Source organism: Vigna angularis, chromosome 4 (genome assembly GCF_016808095.1).
Source record: "Vigna angularis cultivar LongXiaoDou No.4 chromosome 4, ASM1680809v1, whole genome shotgun sequence".
Classification (NCBI taxonomy): domain Eukaryota; kingdom Viridiplantae; phylum Streptophyta; class Magnoliopsida; order Fabales; family Fabaceae; genus Vigna; species Vigna angularis.
Genome location: NC_068973.1, coordinates 6187069 through 6201113, shown reverse-complemented (window position 1 = coordinate 6201113; position 14045 = coordinate 6187069). Strand labels below are relative to the sequence as shown.

The window sequence follows — 14045 nt, the reverse complement described above, 5'->3', positions numbered from 1 at the left end:
AGTATCTTAATATTCTTTCCTATCCTTCATTTAACCCAATCTGAAACCATGTTTATCTTCAGGTAAAAAACCCTACAAGTATATTTTTTTCTTCCTCATGTTTTTAATACTTTGTAATCACATACTTCTTTTAATGTTTTAGAGTAAATATAAGATTCTTTTCTATCCAATATTATCAAGATAATAATAGTATAATAATTATTATAAGTCTTTTATAAATTTATACCCACTACATAATTATTTATTATACTATTCTTTCATTTTATTATTATAAAAATACTATTATTATTATTATTAAAATTTAAATCTATAATATTTCTATATGTAACATTATGATTTATATTATATATATATATATATATATATATATATATATATATATATATATATATATATATATATATATATAAGGGGTTTGTTAACGCGCGTACGCCTGTTTTTCAGTTGGTACATTTTAGCAATGTGTACCGGATTCTAAGCTTTAAGGATATTTTAATAATTTTCATTTTCAAAACTAACAAAAAACCCCTAAACCCTTACTCACCTCTCTCATTCCTCTCCACCCTTTCTCTTTCATCTCTCTCACTCCAACATTTTCTCTCTCATCCCTACTGTAGCCCCAATTGAAAAAAATCAAAAACACTTGTCGTTAAACAATCTTATAAAAAATGAGTTTTCATTTTATAATTTTTGTCTTATCTAATTTTATCCAATTTTCACAAGCATAAAGGAATTGGTAATTGACTTGGAAAAAATCAGAAATACTCATTGTTAAACAATTTCTTACAAAAAAATAATTTTATAATGAGTTTTCATTCTGGAAAAAATCAGAAACACTCGTTACTTACAAAAAATGATTTTATAATGAGTTTTTATTTTATAATTTTTGTCGTATATAATTTTATCTAATTTTCACAAGCATAATGACATACGAAGGAATTAGTAATTTTAGGTTTTTTTAGAGGATGATTCAAAATATACAGATGAAGTCAGAGAAAAGGTTGAAGGGAGAGAGATGAAAGAGAAAGGGTTGAGAAGAATGAGAGAGATAAAAGAGAAAGGGTTGAGAGGAATGAGAGAGATGAGTAAGGGTTTGAGGAATTTCTTTTTTTTTTTTTTAGTTTTGAGAATGAAAATTATTAAAATACCCTTAACCTTAAAACTTAGAATCAATAATATATAAAGATATTTTTGTCTACTAAAATCTGGTACACATTGCTAAAATGTACTGGAAAAACAAGCACGCATTAGCAAACTCCTGTATATAATTATTGTACTTGTCAATAATTTATATCATAAATTATAATTACTATTATATAAAGTAACTCAAGTATTTTTACCACACAAATTTTGCTAGCAGCTTTGACGTTTGCTTTTCTTTCTTGTCTTTTACAATAAAATAATTACACTACATTTTTTATTATTTTTTATAAAATATTCAACTGTTCATATATATATATATATATATATATATAAAATAACCTTAATACATTGTACTGTAAACCTCACAACAACAATACAAGTAATGACCCTCTTACAATAATTTCAAGTAATTTGTCATCTTCAATAAAGGTATTATAAAGTTCGTAGACAGTTAAACAGTTGATTTAATACATTAGATATTTTTCAGAAAAGAATGTGACTGGCCTACAACATATTCCAACCAAATTAATCTAAACCGGTTACATTACTTTCAGTCGAACATCTGATATGTCACGTCCCAGATTGTGCAAACATTGAACATATCATTACAAGCTTGAGGTGCCAATAATTAATCAAATATCATCAAAGATAATTAGTTAGATTTAAATGTGATTTTCTTTGACAAATGCCCTTTTAACACATACATTCTAACGTATGTTAAATTATAGTTGAAAAATGCTTCAGCTTAATCACGAAAGACAGAGTTACAACCCATGACCACGTTCCTCGAGGCAGTGGAACGTATATTACTTTCATGTGATCAACACATTAATGCTTATTTCGATTTTAAAGTAGAAAAATAAGAGAAGACAAGATGTGTAAACATAATCTAAGAAATAGAAACAATCGTAACTATTGTTTAAGAATCATAATATGCATCAAAAAATCTGAACATACAATCACTCAAATCAAGAAGCTTTGAAAGATCACAAAATTTGACTCAATTTAACTCAACCTTGAAGCATTTGAACAGTATTCTTCGCAAGGTGATTCTACTACTTAATATTGACAAAATTCTCACATTCCCGTAAATGCCTTCTTTGCACCGCTAGAGGATCCAGCTGGAATTACTTTCAAAACATTGAACCTCACAGTCTTTGATATTGGCCTACACAGATGACAAAAATAAAGGCATTCGGGTGTGTAAATATAGAAAACAACAATAAGTTCCCACATTCATAACCTAAAAAAGGTTTCTTTCAAATATCTAACCTGCATTGGCCTATAATAACATGATCTCCTTCTTTAACGCGGAAACAAGGAGATATGTGTGCAGGAATATTTGAATGACGCTTTTCATATCTAAATAGAACAAGCAGATAAACAGTTAGATATGTTTGACACAGTAAACAAATAAAATGAATCTTCCGAAGGTATAAAAGGGAGAATACCTCTGGTATTTCTTAATAAAATGAAGATAATTCCTCCTGACAATGATGGTCCTTGTCATCTTAGCGCTGTGACATGTACCAGCCAAGATACGACCCCTGATGGAAACATTGCCCGTGAAAGGGCACTTCTTGTCAATGTAGGTCCCTGTATAGAAAAAAATGGGACTTGATTTAGAGACAAAAGTCACCAAACAGATACAGAGAGGAATAACCTAAATGTAATAGTCAAGGTGGAGATTATAAATCCTAAGATTTGAGCAATAAAACAACGAATCTTAAAATACACAAAAAGGATCAACATCCTCTTGCTGGCTACAGTTTGAGATCATAGATAAAAATACACAAAAATTTGACTCATGTTTAAGATTTAGCTTTCAAGATTAAACTTCCCAACAGCACAAAAATGACATGACAACTGAGTATACAGCAACTGTATCTATCTTCATCTGAGATACTAAAAATATAACCAGATATTATACATAAACCTTACAACTAGGTCATCTTATCCTCTGTTGTGTCTCCAATGTCAGGTTAATCACAAATACTCCTCGCAAGACATAATTATGTTATGGTTGCTTGCTTACCTTTTATCCTGAAACTGAAAGGGTAAGCTTGTAAAGCTTATAATATAAAGTCTCCATCACAAGGGGTATGATCCAAATTCATACTCCGTTATGTATATTTAAGTTACTCTCTTACTAGTCTCTTACTGATTTGGGTGTTGAAACACCTTTTACCGGTGGACTTCTTTCATTTCTCACTCATACCTCATTAGAAGAACTTTTTCCTCAATAAAGTTCATAACTTGACCTCTAAAGCCCAAAGATTCCAACACATTATGTATTTGGCAAGAAACATTAAAATTCCAATACGAACAACAACCTGTGTACGTTCACAGACCAATTTTAAATTCTCATGACACACCGTCAATCACATTATTACATACTTAGCAGCAGTCTCACCTCTCCTCGGCAAGCTTGCTTTGGCAACACAATGAAATAAATCATTATAAACTCCAATTTATCAAGAAACAAATATGTATTAGTTTCAACCAAATTTCACCAAATCGACTGTTTCTCGGGCAGTGTAGGACACCAAAATAGATGCATTATCTCGGACTAATAAGGAAAGGGAAGCAGAGTAACAGGTATGACTCTTCATCGGTCATCGGAACGTGTCTGAGGTCTCTAAAACAGAATTTACCAGCAGCCCACAATGTCATATTAATATTTAGGTTTGATTGTACATCATTTTGTTCAACTATTTTCATGTCACAGAATAAAATCCTAGTACTGGCATCACTTTGAAAATCAGAGGAATAAAATGTGTGGAAGTAACTTGAGCATCAAAATTATTGAAATGATGATACAAACGTTCATAAGCCATAACAAGAATAATAATTATATTTTATACATAAGAAAAAAGTACAAAAACTTTACTAACGTTAAGTTAAACAGAACATACCTTCAATGGCATCTCTGGGAGTCTTGAATCCAAGCCCAATTGATTTCCAAAAGCGATTCCCACCTTTCCCTGGCCTCTTTCCCTTCCCACCTTTCTTAGAGCTTCAAAATCGATCAACACAGACACCAACAAAATGAAAACATAAATAAACTAAATCAAATAAGAAAATAAAAAGATGCATTGTTCTGTGAATGAGCATACCATAGAAACACTTTCGGTTGCTTCAGAAAAGCCTTCTCTGTCTGCAAACAAAATTAAAAAAGAAATATGAACAGTGAATTAATGCAACACCACGATAGAGGCATTATTATGACGGAAAGTAACTAACCTGTTCAGCCATAGCTAGTACTCTGTTTCAGACGGCGAAGCGTGCAGCCGCAGAGAATAAGAGCCTCAACACTGAAACCCTAATGAGGTGCACTGAAACTATTTTTATAACACCTTTTATTTTTCATCTTTGTACGTGTGGACTTTGATAGATGGGCTAGCCCAAAAATCCTTTTGAGGCCCATCAAATCCCTTACGAGTGGTTCTTTTTGCACCCTATAAATAGTGAAATCATTGCTTTTTTGGTTTAAAATTTGTTCTGAATTGTGTAATTACGAACTTAAAAACGTATACCAAATTATTAAATCTAGAAAAGCAATTTAAAAGTTAAATTTTACTTTTGAATTTAATAATTTGAATTTTTTTTAAGTAGAATTCAAAGACATTTCTTTCGCGATTTTTTTATTCCATTTTGGTGACTTAGGTTTAATGACATTTTTTTAATAATTTTTACATTCCTTTTACCAAATTTAACTTGTTTTATTTCTTGTACCTAGATATAGAAACTTATTTTAATACACAGAACATTTTTAGTAGATCGTAACTTGTCTTGAGCTAGTAAATTTTCATAATATGTTTGAGTTTAGATTGATATATTTTATTGTACCACTCTAAAATGATGTTAAACTCCAATTCAAAAAAAGAAGTATCATACAATCCAAAGTAATCCAAAAATATACAATTCAAGAGTAATAAAAAAACATGTACAAAAGGCGAACAGATAAGTTTTTAATATTGATAATTTTTGTATTACTTGTCCATTTATAATATTAGGGTCTTGAATTGATAAATCTATAATATTTTTCTCTCTTGAAACATCTTCTTCTTTATCATGGTCTACAATATAATAAAAAATGCTAACTAATAATATTGAAACACAAAATAATAAATAATTAAATTAAATTAGATAGGTTGGTGAGCCAAACCGACTCGTCACGGGTTCAACTCGGTGAACCAGGTTCTAAGGAATCGGGTTAAAAACTAGTTCGCATAAAAAAATTACATTTTTTTCAAATCTAACCCGACTCAAATCCGTAGTGAGCCGGATTATCCGACGGATTATAATTCATTGACAACACTACTTGCAAGTACTCATTTAAAATATCAATTTATTATTCTAACAGATTTTATCCATAAATATCCATAGATACGAATATTTTGTCATTCTTAAGTGTCTGGATATGTATTACCATAAATACAAAAACATTCTCTATTATGCAAAATAAGCTTATAAAGAATTTCCTGATGTACAGAATTAGCTTAACTATGTCATATATAACATAACACGTTATATCTTCTTTTAGAAAAACACTTGTGAGTATAAAATATTTATTTGACAATTTATTATCTTACAAACAAAACATATTCATGTTTTACTTTATTATTTAACAATATTTAATTTTGATTTATTTTGTTGATTAACAATGCTAAAATTATTGTCTTTAGAATGACAAAAATATTCATAAATACGAGTATCTAAGAATAAAATCTACAATGAATACTTATTATCTGTGGGTATTTATTAGATAAAGAGCAACAAATATTTTAATATCCGTTTTTAAATAAGTCAAATGTGAGTATTATACTATCTGACTTGCGGATACCCGCAAAAAATAATAATAATAAATTAATTTATATTTTTTAAATTAAATTTAATTAAACATAAAATTAATTTATATTTTATTAGATTAAATTTAATTAAAATTAAATTTTTATTTATATTTATATTATATTATATTTTTTTATAATTTAATTTAAGTTTTATTTTAAAAATATATAAAATATTTTTTTAAAAAAAAATTTCAAGTATTTGCGAACACTGCAAGTTTTAAAATACCTATACGTATTTTACCCATACGAATAACAGACGAGTTTCGGATCATATTTTCATTTTACGAATCAAATTATAAGTAAATTTGTGTCCAACCGATTAAGATTCCTAATTGTCTCACATGATCCAGCTGAAAAACCATCCTCTTAAAAAAAATACTCATCTTTGCTTAACTTTTGTGCTAAGATATCTTTTCGTATTCTCTGCAATATACATAATTATTTAAATTTTGTATTTTTAACTAATATGATACTTACTTACTTTTCTTTTGTCATAATTTTTTTATATGTAAAGACTTTTTTTTCTAATTCTTTTATAATATATATATATTCATGAAAGTTAGAAAGCCTGGGGCGTTACAGCGACTATCATACATAAGAAGAATCAATGAAAACAACTAAATATCTGAACTAAAATAAATGTAAATACATAAAAAAAACTTAATTATTTTTAAAAAGGAGTTTAATGGTTATCTTAATTTGAACTTAAAAAACTAAACTATTCCGAATCTAAAGTACAACTTATTAAATACGAGAATACGCTCTAGAACAAAATACGATGTGCAGTTTGAATTTATTGAAACTTCATTGCAGTTGAGTTAATTTAAAAATATATAATTTAGTTACATGAAAAATCCCTTTTCAATTGCACACAATTTGATTGAGACTAGGGGTGGGCAAACTGCACTATTTGCACTGCACTATAAATCTATTACAATTAATTATAAAATAGTTTAAAAAAACTGAACTGTACTAGAAAATAGTTCACAAAAACTGAACTAAACTACTTTTTAGTTCAGTTAACTACAAAACAATTCAGTTAACTACAATGCACCTTTTTCTAATAAATAAATGTAGTTTTGCACTAGTACAACTGTCAATGGCTAATCATCGATAGAGTTAAAAGAATTAGTTCAATTTGATTTTTTTTTAATAATTACAAACAAATAAATTAATATTCAATAACATCACAGCATTTAAAAAAATTAAATTATAAATCTATATAATTAGAATTAGTAAATAATTATAATAAAAAATTTAAAAAAATTAATGAAATATTATTGGTACTATTTTATCATATTATTAAAATTAAATTAATAACTATAATTATTTATCATTACTATTTATTATTAATTTAAAAATATAAAATGTCTAAAATTTGATTCTCATATTAAATATAGTTTAATTTAATAATATAAATTTGTTTATATATTATTTTATATAGATTAAAAACTTAATCTCTAAAAAATATTTCTGTTTATCTCTGTTTTGCGTTATTCGAAATATTTTTATTTTGACAATTATCTAGTTTAATATAAAAACTCTCATCTTTCTTCTCTTCTCACCTTTTTCTGAATTCTCATATATATATATATATATATATATATATATATAATATTATATTTTATAATTATTTACATAAGTACTTTTATCTTTTTATTTTTACAATTATAGTTAATTTTATTAAGTTATAAAAATAATTACCAGTTTTTGAAATATAATTACAATATAATAAAATTTAGTTTTTTTTAAAATAGATAATTATTTTAGTATAAATTTAATAATATCATTTTATTTTAATAATTATTATAATAATAGTTAACTTTTTAAGAACAACTAATTAATACAAAAATTAATACAAAAATTATTTATCATTACTATAATTATTTATCATTACAATTTAATTATGTTGTGGATTGTCTAAACTTAAGAACAACTAATTAATACAAAAATTAACTAAATAAAAAATCCCCAATTAAGGTAAGATACTAAAATTAAATCAGAAATAAAAACTTATAAGTTTAATATGAGAAAATTAAATCTAAAATTGTAATAATAGAACGTCAACATGACCATCAACAAAAAATATTTATAACCATAGTGAATCGATGATTGAAAGAAAAAAATGATAGAAAAAGACTTTACCACAAAGCATGGTAGAAGATAAACATAAAAGAGATAGTTTATGCAGTTAACTGCACTGTAACTATAAAGGTTCAGTTTTTTAAAACTGAACCACAACATAGTATAATTTAGTTATCAGTAAAAATAGTTTAGTTTTTATAGTTTAATATAGTATAGATAATCTATAGTTTAGTACAGTTAAGTTAATTATGCCCAGCCCTAATTGAGACAGTTTGTCATGATACAAGATTTTGATGGCAGCACCACACAAAAGACAGCTAGTAATTACTAGTCAATTGATGTTCTTGACATGTGGCATGACTTAATGTCAGTTGCTATGACAGTTGGTTCATGGGTGTGAAAAAGTTCTAAATGTTATTACTCTTCTCCTTCTCAACCGCAATCTTGATAGCTCCAAAAAGTGACATAACATGTGAAGCCAGGTGCAAGAATGAGCAATCATAACTAGGTAAAACTGAAATGGGTTACCTACAAATATAAGGATGGAATAAAACACTGTTGCACCAGAAGGTGCAAATTGGCTCCATTATTCTTTCCATAATCTAAATTGAACTCAATCCAAACTTGCCAATTATTCAATTCATCGTTTTCAAAATTGTAATTAGTTTATATTTATTTTCTCATTTTGTTCATATCTTACAAAAGAAAAACAACATACATATAATTAATTAAAAAATCAATGATAATATATATATATATATATATATATGTCTAACTAAGTTTTAAGTTTATATAAACTTGAATATTTTTAATTTAGTTTTTATTAAATTTTTATAATTTATTAAACAATTTTATAAATTCATGTTAAAAATAATTTAAGTGTTACTCTAAGCTTTATATTAAGTAGAAATAAAAAAATTAAGTATCATATAAAAATAGATTCATAAATTCAATGACGTAAATTCAATTACGTGAGGTTTTTGAGTTAAAAGTGTCAAAAAGAAATAAAAAAAACCATCAATTTTTTACCACTTAATTTTTTTATTACTTGGATGACAAGTTGAGACCGTCTAAAAATTCATGGACATGTTTTTAGAGTTATTTAAAATTATAAAATTATATTTCATAATTTTATAGTGATATATTATTATTATTATTATCATTTTTTTCTATTTATTTGTAAAAGATACATTTATTAAAAAAAACTTGAAGGCAATAAATAATTTTTGTATTGAATTTTAAATGGAAAACTAACGCAATTTAATACAATAATACAATTAAAGATTTAAGTAATTACATATTCAACATAAAAAATTACAACCTACTACAAAATTATATGTTTTCATTAAAAAGTAAATTTTAAATATCAAAATAAGAACTTGGAAGTATGAAAAGACGGATAACAATGGACAACTTGTGTTTGGAACGATAAAGAATTCTATTATGCAAAAACAAAACCTGAACAAAAATACAAACAAAACATTAGTTTGAGGAACCAAAACAAACTCTAAAATATAAAAAAAAGCAATCAAAAATCACTTCGAACGTTAGAAAATCAAAGTGACGAAGGAAGAAAGAGGTTCAGGACGATTTTGAATTGTGAGTATGGTTGAAGAACCTTCACGACAACAACAGAGCAATCAAACACAGCGTTGAACGACCTTAAAGAAAGAAACAAGGTTCAGTGATGGTGGAAAGTGTGACACTGTTTCGAATAGCAGAGGATAATGAAGAAATAATTGTTCACGCTCTGTGTTTTCTCTTTTTTTAACCTTGGAAAACGATACTACCTCGGTTCTTAATAAAACTGAAGCAATAGAGGGGTTATGACCTTGATTCTTCTAAGAACCGCTGTCTAAAGTCACCAGAAAAAATAAAAAAATAACATCTTAGCGGTAATTTTGAAATTTAATTCAACCTTTAGGTTTCAGTTCGCACTACAACCGAAGCATAAGACTCATATGACATCGATTTAGTAGGCAATTGAAGTCAAAAGTGCTATCTAAACAGGTTGGCAGGTGAAACATCAAGCAACAAATGAGAATAAAGGTCTATGGTCTTAGTTCTACAAATAACCGAGGCCTATAGTTCTATCCAGACATGTCGACAGTTGAAACGTTAGTATGCAAAGGGGAATGTTAGGGTTTACGATCTCGGTTCTATAGATAACCGAAGCTAAAACTCCTGCACATAGATTTGATTAGCTAAAAAGTTTTTGATTATCAGTTTCGCAAATCCTATGACAACAGTTCTTCGAGCAACCGAGACCATATATCCCATATTGCTTCAATTTTTTTTGAACTTAGACATATATTTTTGAAAAAATTTCAAAACCCGTCACCACACTTTTTTATGCTACGATTTCTCACTGATGCGTTAATATATTTTTTTTCTAATTAATTGAAACGGTCACAAGTTCTTACCATTAATTTGCTTCAATTTCTTTCATAAAGACATTTTTCACAATTACTAATTATTACCAAATTAGTCACGGTTCTTTACTAATCATCTCAACAAATTTTACAAATTCGTCATCGTATCCATCAAAAGTTTTGATGGATTGATCGTTTTCAGAAATTGTTGTCAAGAACTATTGTTTTTCTAAAGTAGGGCATTACTATAATAAATTTTGAATATTCTAGATGAAAAAAATAAAAATTGAAATAATGTAATTTATTATTAGCTTTAAAATTTATTAGAATACTTTATTTTATTTTCTGAGTCTTAAAATTCATAGTAAATATTTAAATTTTCTAGTTAATATGAAGCACAACAAGGGAATTTTTTTAAAAGGGTTTGCTTAGATTAAAATAATTAATTTAATATGTCCATAATAAAGAGAAGAGAATCTTATACTTAAAAAATAAAATAAAAATGTAAATTAAATATCCGTGTGAAAAAAGAGTGTAATTTATGCAATATTAGATCTCAAACAAGGAACAACAAGCATTCTTTTCATGCTCCGACCCTCATAAAATAGTATCAAAGGACATAAAACACAGACAATAACAAAATTTACAAATCATTCTTAGACCTAAAATACTGCAGCATTTTTCTTGTTGATCATCCCAAGAGTTAGTTGTGTATGGGAGGGTTCTTCTTTGCTGGAGAATAGTCCATGCCAACAATGTCCACAAACTCCATATAGTTCTCATCAGAAATCTCTTCTTGCTTATTTACAAATATTTCCTTTCCAAATATTTCCTTTCCTTCCCATTTCACTTTATAATTTCTACTGCTGTCGTTTTCTGTGGCCTCAGTTTCATTCCCTTCATTCTTCACATTCTGTCCATGGAGTAAATGTATATAAATCATAAATAGGAAAACATAAAATTCTAAGGTTTCTTTTTGAGTTCACACTTCAACTACATGTGTGTGTATGTGTATATAAACCAACCTTTGAAATATCTTGGTTTGTGGAAATTGATGAAGTAACAAGTTTCCTACCCTTTCTTTTTCCTGCACCAACGTAAGAACAGCCAGGATCTTAATTATATGGTGGAGCATGTCATGTTAGGACTAAATTTCCTTGCATGTTGCTTCATACAATATACATTGTAAAGGTTTAGTTCAGAACAAGAATGTATAACGACAATAATTCCTTTCATTTTTCTTTCTAAAATATAACAAAGAATAGGTAAGATTCGGAATCAGAAGCAAGAAATACAAGGTGTGTTGGCAAGATTCGGAAAGAATGCTAGTGTTATAACAATAGTAACAAAGAAAAATGAATTTCTGGGGTAAAATATTAATGGTGCCTAGGTCGATGATGTCTTGGTCCACTATAATCTTCATGAATACGAGGTAAGTTGTTTGGTTTTCTGGATACTCTAGAGGCTCTCTTCTTTAGGGTACCTGCGCAATACTGTTCATCTTCGCAGAGAGTAGCATCCTTCTTAGCAGCACTGTTAATTCCTTTCAACAAATTGCTTTCTTCATCCTGCAATCAGAAGATTTGTTTCTGCTTTTTATTAACATTGGAAAAATGTTTGTGGAAGTTATAACTGAAGGTTGAGAGATTTATATAGAAAGACACAAGTACGTAAAACATATCAAAGCAATTGTAACTAACGTGTTGTTTATGATGGTGAGCTGCAAAAGACCCTTTCTCCAAGCGAATTCCTGAACAACAAAAGCAAACATGAGAAATTATCACACATAAAAGAAGGTCTAAAATGAAGTTCTTATGAAACCATAGTACTTGAAATTACCTCGAGCCTGGGTGAGAAAGAGAGAAAAAAGCAGAAGGAAAATTACAAAAGAAGGCTTCATTTGAAGAAAACTGCAGGGTAGAACCAGAAGTTGGGAAGTATAAGGTGGAAAATTGAGGTCTTTCTTGTTGAAATTATGCAGGAGGAGAATTAGTTCTTGAGATTGAACAGCTGAAAATCAATCATGAATTGAAACATGTGAGTGGTGAGTGATATATTATGGCCTTTGGGATCTATGGATAATTAGATTTATATATCTATCAATGAGTAGGGTGTAGGGGTCCACACTTTAGTTGAAGTTCAACTTAAACTGGGAGGGGTATTTTTCTAAACTTCCTTTTTTCTTTCTATTGTTGTCTTCTACCATTGTCGGAGGAAGTTATAAATAATTCAATATTCCCAATCATTTTAAGTGCAGTCTAGGTGTTAACAATATTTTGAACGACAGAAAAATAATTAATATTAACAAACGATGAGTTAGTGTACAACAGCAAAAGGAAAGATGAAGAGTGGGTTCTAAATAAAAAAAAAAAAACATTTATTTGGGAAGAGTTTTAAGAACACTATGTAATGTTATAGTTTCCTTGTTTTACTGTTGTTTTTCCTTGTTTTTTCACGAATGTAGGCTTCAATGTCTGCAGTCCTCCCTGATACCAGCGTTGAGATTCACTTTTGTGCTACATGAGCAAGGGTTTCTTTTTTCCTATGCTTACTTTATTTCGTCCTTTTAGCGATATGTCGCCTCTACAAGACAATATTATTTATTTACTAATGTCTAAACTCCTTGACAGCCTAACTTGTCGCACAGCGTTTTTCCCTTGCTCTAACTAGATAGGTATAATGATAAGGAAAAGGGTAACACTGTTCAATTATTGACATATTTGGTATTAAGTGTAAGGACCTAAATAATTTGGGGGTGGTGTATGGACAAGGATATGTTGGTAATTGATGTGGTGGGGGCTTCCTGTGATGAGTGGTGTGGTAGAGGATGGCTTCACGGGGAGGCAGCTGTTGAAGGGGTGTGGGAAGCAGTTAGGGAGTCACGGGGGTTGTCTTTTTGGAAGTGGGGAGCAAGAAAACGTCCGTGAATTCTCTCATGTTTGGCACCATTCACCAAGATGCAACGTGGAATATATAAGGGGTGCTGAGTTCTGAGAAGAATCCTGGCTGCCTTGCTGCAAATTTTGTGAAGAGAGGAGAAGTTCAAAGTTGCAGGAGAGGGAAGGAAATCTTGGTGCTGCACATCTTGGGGAGGATGAATTCAAAGAATTCACAAAGGAAGTCTTCAAGAGGTAAGGGGAGCTAGATCTTCTGTTTTATTGATTGTATATGCTTTGTATGATGCAAATCTGGGTAAAATCTGGGAAGAAAGGGTTGAATGTGATGTTTTCTGGAAATCTGCAATCTGCATAAATTCTGCAGAACCGTTCGTCCAATTTGATTTCAAATTGGACGTTCGTCCTAAATAGCTAACGTTCGTCCAAAATGGTTGAACGTTCGTCCAAAATGGTTGAACGTTCGTCAAGGTGAATTTGGACGTTCGTCCAATATGTTCGGTAGTCGTTGGAGAGCGTTCGTTTGTGGACGCTCGTTCAAAGTTGGTGAAGCGGAAAGTGGACGTTCGTCCCATTTGCTATGCGCGTCCGTCCTTAAATCAAAGTGTTCGACATTGAGTGATTCGTTCTGTACGTGTGAGCGTTCGTCCGCAAAGGCTCGTCGCGCGTTCGTCCAAGTTGTAGATTATGAACGTCCG

General features: G+C 29.1%; 2 protein-coding genes across 2 annotated transcripts; both read right to left on the bottom strand.

The window, feature by feature from the left end:
* Positions 1 to 2033: 2033 nt before the first annotated feature.
* LOC108330663 (40S ribosomal protein S11) lies at positions 2034 to 4482 on the bottom strand. Its single transcript, XM_017565170.2, has 6 exons — positions 4387 to 4482; positions 4260 to 4300; positions 4059 to 4159; positions 2595 to 2739; positions 2416 to 2505; positions 2034 to 2311 (listed from the first exon to the last, which is right to left on the bottom strand). Exons 1-6 carry the CDS (start codon positions 4396 to 4398, stop codon positions 2221 to 2223), a joined length of 480 nt encoding a protein of 159 aa, XP_017420659.1. The 5' UTR covers positions 4399 to 4482; the 3' UTR covers positions 2034 to 2220.
* Positions 4483 to 11003: 6521 nt separating this feature from the next.
* LOC108330175 (uncharacterized) lies at positions 11004 to 12502 on the bottom strand. Its single transcript, XM_052876944.1, has 5 exons — positions 12293 to 12502; positions 12154 to 12203; positions 11937 to 12021; positions 11479 to 11540; positions 11004 to 11366 (listed from the first exon to the last, which is right to left on the bottom strand). Exons 1-5 carry the CDS (start codon positions 12351 to 12353, stop codon positions 11157 to 11159), a joined length of 468 nt encoding a protein of 155 aa, XP_052732904.1. The 5' UTR covers positions 12354 to 12502; the 3' UTR covers positions 11004 to 11156.
* Positions 12503 to 14045: the final 1543 nt, after the last annotated feature.

Coding starts and splice junctions, on each gene's coding strand:
- LOC108330663 (XM_017565170.2), bottom strand. Junction 2,506..2,594: donor TTTATTAAGAAATACCAGAG/GTATTCTCCCTT, acceptor TGTTCTATTTAG/ATATGAAAAGCGTCATTCAA. Junction 2,312..2,415: donor GTTATTATAGGCCAATGCAG/GTTAGATATTTG, acceptor TCATCTGTGTAG/GCCAATATCAAAGACTGTGA.
- LOC108330175 (XM_052876944.1), bottom strand. CDS start 12,353: ATGAAGCCTTCTTTTGTAATTTTCCTTCTGCTTTTTTCTCTCTTTCTC. Junction 12,022..12,153: donor CTCACCATCATAAACAACAC/GTTAGTTACAAT, acceptor TTCTGATTGCAG/GATGAAGAAAGCAATTTGTT. Junction 11,541..11,936: donor AGATGAACAGTATTGCGCAG/GTACCCTAAAGA, acceptor ACGTTGGTGCAG/GAAAAAGAAAGGGTAGGAAA.